Source organism: Carcharodon carcharias, chromosome 6 (genome assembly GCF_017639515.1).
Source record: "Carcharodon carcharias isolate sCarCar2 chromosome 6, sCarCar2.pri, whole genome shotgun sequence".
Taxonomy (NCBI): Eukaryota; Metazoa; Chordata; class Chondrichthyes; order Lamniformes; family Lamnidae; genus Carcharodon; species Carcharodon carcharias.
This window is the reverse complement of record NC_054472.1, coordinates 6,226,611-6,239,086: the sequence shown is the minus strand read 5'-3', so window position 1 is coordinate 6,239,086 and position 12,476 is coordinate 6,226,611. Positions and strand designations below refer to the sequence as shown.

Genomic DNA, 12,476 nt, shown 5'->3' with positions numbered 1-12,476 from the left:
TAGAGGAATAGAGTGCATATCTACAGATACTGAGAACTGTAGAGGAACAGAGTGCATATCTACAGATTCTGAGAACTGTAGAGGAACAGAGTGCATATCTACAGATACTGAGAACTGTAGAGGAACAGGGTGCATATCTACAGATACTGAGAACTGTAGAGGAATAGAGTGCATATCTACAGATACTGAGAACTGTAGAGGAACAGGGTGCATATCTACAGATACTGAGAACTGTAGAGGAACAGAGTGCATATTTACAGATACTGAGAACTGTAGAGGAACAGGGTGCATATTTACAGATACTGAGAACTGTAGAGGAACAGGGTGCATATCTACAGATACTGAGAACTGTAGAGGAACAGGGTGCATATTTACAGATACTGAGAACTGTAGAGGAACAGGGTGCATATTTACAGATACTGAGAACTGTAGAGGAATAGAGTGCATATCTACAGATACTGAGAACTGTAGAGGAACAGGGTGCATATCTACAGATACTGACAACTGTAGAGGAACAGGGTGCATATCTACAGATACTGAGAACTGTAGAGGAATAGAGTGCATGTGTAGGGATACTGAGAACTGTAGAGGAACAGGGTGCATATCTACAGATACTGAGAACTGTAGAGGAATAGAGTGCATATCTACAGATACTGAGAACTGTAGAGGAACAGGGTGCATATTTACAGATACTGAGAACTGTAGAGGAACAGAGTGCATATTTACAGATACTGAGAACTGTAGAGGAACAGGGTGCATATTTACAGATACTGAGAACTGTAGAGGAACAGGGTGCATATCTACAGATACTGAGAACTGTAGAGGAACAGGGTGCATATTTACAGATACTGAGAACTGTAGAGGAACAGGGTGCATATTTACAGATACTGAGAACTGTAGAGGAACAGGGTGCATATCTACAGATACTGAGAACTCTAGAGGAACAGAGTGCACATGGAGGGATACTGAGAACTGTAGAGGAACAGGGTGCACATGGAGGGATACTGAGAACTGTAGAGGAACAGGGTGCACATGGAGGGATACTGAGAACTGTAGAGGAACAGGGTGCACATGGAGGGATACTGAGAACTGTAGAGGAACAGGGTGCACATGGAGGGATACTGAGAACTGTAGAGGAACAGGGTGCATATTTACAGGTCCCTGAAGGCAACGGGACAGGTACCATCCTTGCTTTAATAGCTGCCGCATAGAATATAAGAGCAGGGAAATTATGCTGGAACCATATAAAACATTAGTTAGACCACAGCTAGAGTACTGTGTACAGTTCTGGTCACCACGTTGCAAGAAGGCTATGATAGCATCAGAGGGTACAATGGAGATTTACGAGGATGTTGCCAGGAATGGAGAATTTTAGCTGTGAAGAAAGGTTGGATAGGCTGGGATTGTTTTCTTTGGAACAGAGGAAGCTGAGAGGAAAGTGAGCAGGGGGCGGGGCCTGCTTGCTGACGCATAAAATGATGTCGGGCAGAACCCCCAACGTCACCCCGCCCCATTTCAATTTTCAGGAAGGCGGGGGCTCAGCAAAATCAGCTGTGCACCCACCAACCTGTCAATGGCCACTTGAGGCCATTGACAGGGTCAATTATACAATTAAAGGACCCGCCCGTCCAACCTTAATGTCGGCAGGTCAGCTAGGAGTCCCGGCGGGGAATAGAGAAAACATGAAACCTCATCCACCGGCAGGACGAGATTTCATGTAGGATTTTAAAAATTGTAATAAGGTTTGGTTGAAAATTATGAACATGTCCCAACTCATGTCAGGGAAATTACTTTTCTATTTTTAATATTGTTGAAAGTCCAGGTGATCTCCCTGAAGCAGCACTTAGCCTCAGGGAGATGAGTGCGCTCTACCCGTGTGCATGCTGAGTGCTACGCAGTGCGCTTTACGCTGGGCAGGCCTTAACTGGCTGGCGCGCAGCCGATCATGGTTGGTGATCGCGGGCAGCAATCGGCTCCGTGCCTGCTCCCAAACAGCCTGCCCGCCATAGGAAAAATTCATCCCCCCCCCCCTACTGTGTATCCAAGGGTGGAATAATGTCCGGGAGGGTGGGGGGGATCCTTTTCCCTTTTTGGAAGCTGTGATTTGAGATACTTTATGCCAATAAAACATGCTAAAACCATTCTATAAATAGATACCAGGTTTGTTAGGTTCTTTGGGCAGAATTTTACCTCCCCCCCCCTGTTTCGGTGGGGACAGGGCCGTTATAAACCCCATTGACCACAGCGGGAAGGTAAAATCCTGCTGTCGTAAAATCCTGCCCTTTATGCTCTGTGTTTTATCTGACTATTTACTGAGGACCAGCTTAGGGAACAACAAGATCAGAGCCAGTGAAAAAGAAACTCAATATCTGGATTGGTCGATTGTGCGGTTGCTGCTGGTCCCTGATTGGGAATTGCCAGTGTTTTGCAGGGATTGGTTGATTTTGATCAGGAGTGTGCTGTGCCAATGCAGCATCGATTCACTGGAGCTCATCAATGGTGTTGGTTAAGCCAGTGGCCTTTCAAACTGCAGGCCCATTTGACTAGCTGTAGTGAGGTGTGTACAAGGATTTTAGTTGTATGTTGGATTAGATTGTGCTAGCCTTGTTGACATAACATTCTCTCTTTGGATTTGATTGAATTATTGAATTGTTGAAGAGTGAACAAAGGGGCTTAGATTGAATTCTACATCCAGAATCACACAGCCACAATGTTTAACCAATTCATAAAGTATGAACTTATGTAAAATGATTAGTCAGTCAATCACTCAAAGTTCTTGTCTGAACATATGCAGTGTCTAATGCACACAACATACAAATTAATTCCTTAGGTGAAGTGACATTCTTCCTCTTAACTTCTTTTCCATGTCATGGTAGAAGGAACTTGCATTTATAAAGCAGCCTTAATAACCTCACAGCCTCAAAGCCAATGAAATGCTTTCCAGCGAAAGAAGGCTGTTTTCCAGAGGCAAGCTGTCGCTTTTAAATGTGTGAGCTGTCCCTGCTGTGGGCAGCGGGGTTTCGTTTTATCTTGTCTATAGGCATTTCATTCAGCGTCAGTTGTAGCTCAGAGGGCAGCACTCTCTCACCTCTGAAGCAGAAGGTGTGGATTCCAGTCCCACTCCAGAGACATCAGCCTAAAATCCAGACCGGTGCTCCCAGTGCAGTGCTGAGGGAGTGCTGCACGGTCGGAGGCCCTGTCTTTCGGATGAGACGTTAAATGGAGCCTTTCTCTGCCCTCTCAGGCGGATGTCAAAGATCCAATGGTCACTATTTTACAGAAGAGTGGGGAGGTGTGGGGGAATTCCTCCCAGCGGCCTGGCCAGTGTTTACCCCTCAACCTATGTCGTAACAACTGATAACCTGACATTGCTGCTTGTGGGATCTCGCTGTCAACAATTGGGTAGCCGCACTCTCTATTGCGACGGTAACGACACTTCAAAAAATGCTTCATTGGCTGGAAAGCGCTTTAGGATGTCCTGAGGCAGTGAAAGGCGCTATAGAAATGCAAGCTGGGCCTGAACCTTCTGGTCGGCCTGCGGGGGGGTGGGGGGGGGGCTGGCCCTGCTCGCCGATGTGTAAAATGGCGCGTGGTGACGTCGGGCGTGTGTCAGTCCGATCTTCAGTTTGGCGGGTGGGGACCAGATTCAGCTGCGCACCCGCCGAACTGTCAAAGGCCTGTTAGGGCCATTTAAATATCAATTGAAAGAATTGACAGGGTTGTCCATCCAAACTTAAGGCTAGGGGGTGGGGGGGTGGTTGGGTGGGGGGTGGGGGCAGGCAAAGAGCCCAGGCGGCCTTCGCATTTATCTTGGAACCTCATCCACGGGCAGGACGGGTTTCCATGAAGGTTTTTAAACTTTAATAAAATTTTTAAATAAAATTCATAGACACGTCCCAGTGTCACATGAGGGGACATGTCCGAATAATTTAAAAAAAAAATCTCTCAAGATTCTCCCCTTGACGTTGCTTGATGTATGTTGTCCAGTAATCACACTGGGGTTATTACCGGCAGGATCCTGGCTCGTTTGGATCTTTTAAAAGCTTTTAAAATGACTTTGTTGCAGCTGGAGAATTACATTCAGGAGAGCATGAAGGCGGAGATGGTTCAGATCCAGCAAAACACCGTTCAGAACCACACAGCTACCATTCTGGAAATTGGCACGAGTCTGCTGAGTCAGTCAGCAGAGCAAACACGCCGACTCACAGAGGTGGAAACACAGGTAAGATCCCATGGGGGTGACGGGGGTGGGGATGGGGGGGTGGTGGGGGGGGTGGGTGTGGGTGGGTTGTGGATGCAGCGTGAAGGATCAGTCGGCTTCTGCAAGGGGTGCAACAGACAGCCTCATGTTTAAACTGGCCCAGAGTAACACACACAGCGTCTCCAGCACCTCATTCCAAATTAAATAAGAGCCTTTGAAAAACATTTACTGGCAGGATCACAATACTGAGTGATTCTTGTAAATATGTCTCTGGTATCTTTATCTGGTTACAGCATGTTTTAAGAATTTTGTTTAAATTGGTTTGCAAGAGTGATCAGCCCCATTGGCATGGAAACAAAGATGAAGAAAACGTCAATAAATAGTTTAAGATTGCGGTGATTCTGAAGCCTTTTCCAGTCTTTGTGTCAGTGTCTGTTACTCATCACATTTAATCACTTATTTTTGAACTCATACTCACACACCTCACAAACCCACACACACACTCACTCACATACTCACTAACACTTACAAACACACCTCACACACACTTATACTCACACAGCTCACATACACACACACCTCATATTCACACCTCACACACACACTCACACACCTCACACACACTTATACTCACATAGCTCACATACACACACCTCATATTCACACCTCACACACACACTCACACACCTCACACACATTTATACTCACACAGCTCACATACACACACACCTCATATTCACACCTCACACACACACTCACACACCTCACACACACTTATACTCACACAGCTAACATAAACACACACCTCATATTCACACCTCACACACACACTCACACACCTCACACACACTTATACTCACACAGCTCACATACACACACACCTCATATTCACACCTCACACACACACTCACACACCTCACACACACTTATACTCACAGCTCACACACACACTCACACACCTCATACTCACACCTCACACACACTCACACACCTCACACACACTTATACTCACACAGCTCACACACACACTCACACACCTCATACTCACACCTCACACACACTCACACACCTCACACACACACCCACACACCTCATACTCACACCTCACACACACTCACACAGCTCACACACACACTCACACACCTCATACTCACACCTCACACACACTCACACACCTCACACACACTTATACCCACACAGCTCACACACACACTCACACACCTCATACTCACACCTCACACACACTCACACACCTCACACACACACCCACACACCTCATACTCACACCTCACACACACTCACACAGCTCACACACACACTCACACACCTCATACTCACACCTCACACACACTCACACACCTCACACACACACCCACACACCTCATACTCACACCTCACACACACTCACACAGCTCACACACACACTCACACACCTCATACTCACACCTCACACACACTCACACACCTCACACACACTTATACTCACACAGCTCACACACACACTCACACACCTCATACTCACACCTCACACACACTCACACACCTCACACACACACCCACACACCTCATACTCACACCTCACACACACTCACACAGCTCACACACACACTCACACACCTCATACTCACACCTCACACACACTCACACACACTCACACACCTCACACACACACTCACACACCTCATACTCACACCTCACACACACTCACTCACACTTACAAACACACCTCACACACACTTATGCCCACACACCTCACACACACACACTCACACCCTCACACTCACACACAATCACTCACACTTACAAACACATCTCACACACACTTATACCCACACACCTCACACACACGCTCAGACACCTCACACCCACACACTCACACCTCACACACTCACACACCTTACACTCACACTCACACACCTTACACTCACACTCAACCACACACATGCTCATGCTCACACACTCACACACACACACTCACAGACACAAATATATATTTGCACACACGTAAACACGCACACAGGCACACACACATGCCCACATACACTCACAGACATACAGATTTGTACACGCACACACACACACACACACACACAAACACAGAAACTCACATGCAAACAGTCACACGCACACATCTGTGCATATATACACAAGCACTTGCACACACAAACTCACTCGCACTCACACATGCACACACGTAAACACTCACATGCAAACACACACACACATACGTACGTGCATACATACACAAGCACTCCCACACACAGACACACAAACACATTCATACACTCACACATACACACGCCCACACACACTCACACATACACACGCCCACACACACTCATACATACACACGCCCACACACACTCACACATACACACGCCCACACACACACATACACACACACGTCCCCACACACACCCATACACATGCTGTCCCAGCGAGACTGATCAATCAGTTGTTAGTACCCCAGGCTGGTGGGTATTCTCCATGAGCCAAGGATGTGAACACTGGCCGGCACAGGGAGAATTGGAACAATCAGTCCCTTCCTCCTGCTGACACCCATTCCCTTTTTGCAATAGGGGTCACTGGGCAGCAAGCATGGGTAGGGGCCCTAACCCAGAGACACTGAGATTAACCCCCACAATCTCACACCTGGCTAAGACTTGGTAATGCTGTGATGAATAAGGATAGTAAAAGACATGGAGCCAAGGCAGGTAGGATGCAGCAAAGATACAGATCAACCATGAACTAATTGAATGCCAGAGCAGACTCGAGGGTCTGAATGGCCTTCCTGTATTTCTGTGTTCCTTGATCTGTTGTCTCAATATGGAACAGGAATAAATCTCTCCCCTGCCTGGTCCAAATGATGTGAACAACACTAGATAACTCAATGAACAGCAAGACAAAACATTTGGGATCTTGCTGTGTTCTTTGTTTGCTTCAGCTGAATAATTACTTTTATCTGTTTCTGTGAATTAATTGCTCATTTTAGAGGGAAAACATATATTTCATGAGAATAATGATTTATAAACGTACATTTAGGTCTTAAACCAAACCTCAAGGCTCGAAATTCAACTTTTGGAAAATTCCTTGTTTACATACAAGCTGGAGAAACAGCTCCTTCTTCAGACCAATGAGATCTACAGATTACATGATAAGAACAGGTAGGTTCAGTTTATTAAATTATATCATTAACATTTCACTGCCTCAATGATAGGCATTAAGCTACTATACAAGGTTCTCACTCTTGAAACAAAGAGCTGAGGTGGGGGTGGGGTGGGGTTGGGGGAATCTCACCCTGGGCTGTAGCGCAAGAGGGACGATAGCCAATCAGCAGCCCCTGATAATTGGGTAGGCTCCTGATTCACTAACGCGAGTTTTGCTTTCCTGCCAGGAAAGGCTTCACTCCTCAGATCGAGTGATCGGCAATTGTTTTCTCTGTGGAAAGCCCCGGTTTCTTCATCAGAAATTGTTGAGTTTTCATTGTACAGACCAGGCGATGACTGTGGTCGGTACAGACGGGGCAGGTAGAACTGCCAGTGTCAGCTTCCCCTAAAACAAAATATATCCCTCTATGTTTTTGCAACTCAGTCTGCAGCAGCTGCCAAAGCACACAGTTAGGACCAACGTTCCCCCTCATTTGTTTTATGGAGTGCACGGAGATTTATTTAAGTGTGTGGACTCTTTAAATTTTTTTGCATGCCCACGCATGGTAACTTGAGGGGACCGACCTGCATGGGACTTGCCCGGGGTCTGTCGGGTTCCTGCAGAGATGCACAGCTTGCCAGGAACGTTGGTTGGGGCTGGGGTGTCGTAAATCTGACCTCATTAGCCATTCAGGAGAAGACAAGGGAAGAGAAAAGGCTTCCATTTGATTAGTGGCCTTCACCAACTTCAGGCAGCCCAAAGCATCTGACAGCCAATGAAATACTTTGAAAGTGTAGTCACTATTGTAATGTAGGAAATGCAACAGCCAATTTGTACACAGCAAGATCCCAAAATGAGCAATGTGATAATGTCCAGGTCTGTTGTTTATAGGTAGGGGTATGGGATAAATATTGGTGCAGGACAGCAGGGAGAACCTCTCCTTCCCTCTTTCATTAGCACCATGGAATCTTTTACATCCACCTTAGACAGGATCTCAGTTTTGCAAATCATCTGAAAGACAGGACCTCTGACAGTACAGCACCCCTTCAATGCTGCACTGGGAGTGTCGGCTCGGATTTGGGGGTTGAGTTTTTGGAGTGGAACTTGAACCCACAACCTTCTGAGTCAGAGGAGAACATGCCACCCACTGAGCAAGGATAGGAAATGCAGTCAGTGGGTAATAAGTGAACCAAGAAAATATGAGGTATGACAAGAGTCCAAGCACCTTTAGTATAGGACATTCAAAGAGTTGACACATTGAAGACTATGGAGAATTTTACTTGGGTATGGGATTGTCCAGGGGGTAATAAACTGGCAACGTTATTGGCTATGAACCAGCTATGACATCATTCCCACCAGCATTGACCGGGGTCATGGGGTTGGTTGTGGTGGGGGGGTTGGGGGGGGTGGGGGGTGGTGCGGGGGTGCTGCTGGGTGAGATTTCTGTTTCAGCCAATGTGTTGCTTCCCTACGCACACCAGATTCCACCAGTTAAAATCAACCAGTGGTTATATTTTTAGTAGAACCATAGAATAGTAGAACTTTATCACAATGAAGGAGGCCATTCAGCCCATTGTGCCTGTTTTGGCTGTTTGAAAGAGCTGTCCAGTTACTTCGACTCCCCCTGCTCTTTCCCCCATAGTTCTGTAAATTTTCCCCTTCAAGTATTTATCCAATTCCTTTATGAAGATTCTATTGAATCTCCTTCCACCACCCTTTCAGGCAACGCATTCCAAATCACTGTATCATTTTATTTCCCCCTCATCTCTCCCATTAGCTCTTTCGGCAATCACCTTAAATCTGTGTCCTCTGGTCTCCAAACAATCCCTGATCATTTTCAAGAGTTAATGAGATTGGTTAAAAAGAATGATGTGGTGTTGTTGGTTTTACATTTCTCCTGGAGGCACTGAGGAAGGACAAGGTAATTTTCAACCAGTGATTTTAGAGAAATGGGTCTGAGCGAAGCAGCTTTGGACCGGAAGGCTACTGTGGTTCAGTCTAACTGTGAGTCCAGCTGATCGCTAAACCGACACGGTAAAATTATTTTATTCTGTGGAGATTCAGCTCAAAATGACAAACCATGACCATCACTTGCGGAAGAGCCCCGTTGAAGAACTCAGGCCTTTTCAATTTCCTTGTGGTGTGTATAAGGAGAAGCTCAATGTACACTCGAGGGAGAAAGGAATGGAAGGATATTCTGATAGGATTGAAATGAAGTGGGGTGGGAGGAGCTTAAACACCCCCAGCATGGACCATTTGGGCTGAATGGACAGTTTCTCTGCCGGAAGTGCCATGTAACTTGTTTCTTTGCATGGACAGCTCACCTTTCCCACCGAAGGGCAAATTCCAATGTTTGAAAGTAAAAGAAAAATAAATCTGAATTGAATGACTTGAAGGGAAAACTTTAGCTGGGTCTGAGGCAGTTTTTATTTCTAGAATCCACATATATAACTTTCCGAATGCTTGATGCTATTAATCAATCTGTGCTTTAAGTTAATGAGCACTTCACAAGGGTAACAACACAGGAATGTTTGGCAACAGCACTGCAATATTTCTACTTCCTTTGCGAGTGCCCTCTGGTTACTTCTGTATTAAATACTCGGGACAGAACATCATAACCCCAGCGTGAGTGTGAAGGGAGCTGTTTTTCAAAGTTATGGCAGTGGTGGAGTTGGACGGGGGTTGGGGAATGGGAAGGGGCGGTGGTGGTGCAGGAAGCAGGAGAGGGAGGTGGTCAGAGAGGGGGTTCCCTGGTCTGAGGTGTGAAGTTGATCATCGTTCCTGTTCCAGTGAATGGCTCGGGGAAAGGAGAGCAGAGTTGTGTCACATTCTAGACTTCAGTGGAGGAGAAACACTTTAATGAAAAATTACCTTCTGAAAATCCCAGTCTTTTGAAAAATTACTCCTTAGTTCCCTCAAAGAAGGAAATATGATATTTCTTAATTAAAGTTGGTTCTTATCCAAGATCACTTAAGCATGTTAAGGCATTATTTTGACAGATGAGAGCTTTGCTTACTAATGTCATTTCTAAATTCTGGATTGCTATCAACTTTAAGATGCATTGTTGCTGCAGTATTCAATGTAGCTCTGGAACTTTCCCTGTCCAGCCCTAGTTTTCTTTATCCCCACTGATACATGACTAAAACAAAAAGAATGCAGTCACTGAGCATTTAATAGATTTCCTTGCATTTAAAGAAAGACTTACATTTCTCTTCAGCACCTTTCACCACCTCAGGAAGTCTCAGGGTGCTGCACAACGAATGAAATACTTCTTTGAGCTGTAGTCGCTGTTGTAATGTAGGAAATGCGGCAGCCAATTTGCACACAACAAGCCCCCACAAACGGCAAGGTGATAATGACCGGGTAATCTGTTTTAGAGATGATGGTTGTTGGCAAGATGCATTGGAGGAAAAGTATCTGACAATTTGGTTCCTTTGGAGAGATGGAGGAAGAAGGGTAGCTGCTTGCCAACCATATTGTGCTGATGTCACATACAAAAAATGCAGTGTTTCATCATGTTGCATGCTTCCATGTTAAGTACATATTTGTTTACAGATGAAGTAAACATATTGCTTTTTGGATGTTTATGTATAGCAAAATTATAGCCCTTTAATAGAATTTCTTCTGTCTCAAAAGCCGACAATTGAAGTGTTGGCTAAAGTTGTTTTCTGGTACAGCCTAGAACAGATTTAAAAAATATTTTTTGAAGAATGACAATGGTTTTGGTAATTACTGTTTTCAATTTAATTTTGTGGCTTATTATTTTAAAACTGTTCAGCCTCTTCAAAAGCTATGAAGTTCCTGCCACTCATTACAGGCTCTTGATCAACTACCAGTGCACTTTCCTCATTACTTAATGAAGTGGTAGCATAGTGGTATTGTCACTGGACTAATATCCCAGAGACTTAGGGTAATGCACTGGGGACCTGGGTTCAAATCCATCCATTGTAGATGGTGAAATTTCAATTCTATCAATAAAAATCTGGAATTGAAAGTGACTATGAAACCACTGTCATAAAAGCCATCTGGTTCACTAATGGAGAAGGAAATCTGTCATCCTTACATGTGACTCCAGACCTGCAGCAATGTGGTTGTCTTGAAATGGCCTAGCAAGTCACTCAGTTCTCAAAGGCAATTAGGGATGGGCATGTTGGTATCCCATGAATGAGTTTAAAAAAATGTTATCAACCAGCTATCAGTGCAACCCCTCATTACAGCTCTCAATCCATCAGTGCAGGTCCCTGAGAACAGGCTCTTGATCAACTCAGTGAGGACTCCTCATTATTGGTTCTCGATCAACTATCAATGCAGACCACTCATTGCAGGCTCTCTTTCATTCCCATCTGCCATTGTTCAGATAGGGAACTGGGAAATAGGCAGCATTTTCCCCTCTCCACGTACCAATTTTAAACACAGATGGAACCGATTTTTTGATCTGTTGGCTCTCTCCACATCTGCTGTGCAATGGAAGCGTTAATTTAAACACTGAGGTGGTGAGATAATGCGCTTTGTTTCTCTATTGCTCAGTGTTCATCCAGGGTCAGATTACAAATTTTCATGGCTCCTGGTCCCAGTCTAATAGAATACAAACGTGGAGTGAAATTCATGAAGAACCAGGTCTGCAGAATATTTGCACGTTACATTAATAATGTAAATCATACCACAATATATTACACTTAAGGGAAACATATGTGCATTGGGCAATGGAGTTAACTCATCCTGGCTACCACTGAGTTAACTGAGTTACCAACCAGTGAACTCAACCTGGTTACCACTGCCAGTAAATTGGACGGGTTGAAAATTGTGCAAATTAATCTTTGTGCTCAATATACCAGTCAGCTCACATGTCACCTGTAACTTGCCGTGAATTCCAAAGTCCTAAATCTGCCCCATTGTAAATTGTGCATTCATTCAGACGGAAAACTTCATAGTAGCTCCATGTAATCAGCACTGAAATGTTGGAGGTTCCGTCTTTCAGATGAAACGTTAAACTGAGGCTCCATCTGCTCTCGCGACTAAGATCTCTCATGACCACTATTTCGAAGGAGAGCAGGGGCGTTCTCCCCAGTGCCCTGGCCAATATTTATCCCTTAACCAACATCACTAAAGCAGATTATCTGGTCATTAT

General features: G+C 45.1%; 1 protein-coding gene across 1 annotated transcript in view; it reads left to right on the top strand.

The window, feature by feature from the left end:
- Positions 1–12,476, top strand: part of LOC121278985 (angiopoietin-1-like) — a 151,242-nt gene that overhangs the window by 80,684 nt on the left and 58,082 nt on the right. The window contains exons 2-3 of the mRNA XM_041189675.1: positions 4,067–4,222; positions 7,244–7,365. Coding sequence (XP_041045609.1) covers positions 4,067–4,222; positions 7,244–7,365 — 278 coding nt within the window. The remainder of the gene's footprint in view (positions 1–4,066; positions 4,223–7,243; positions 7,366–12,476) is intronic.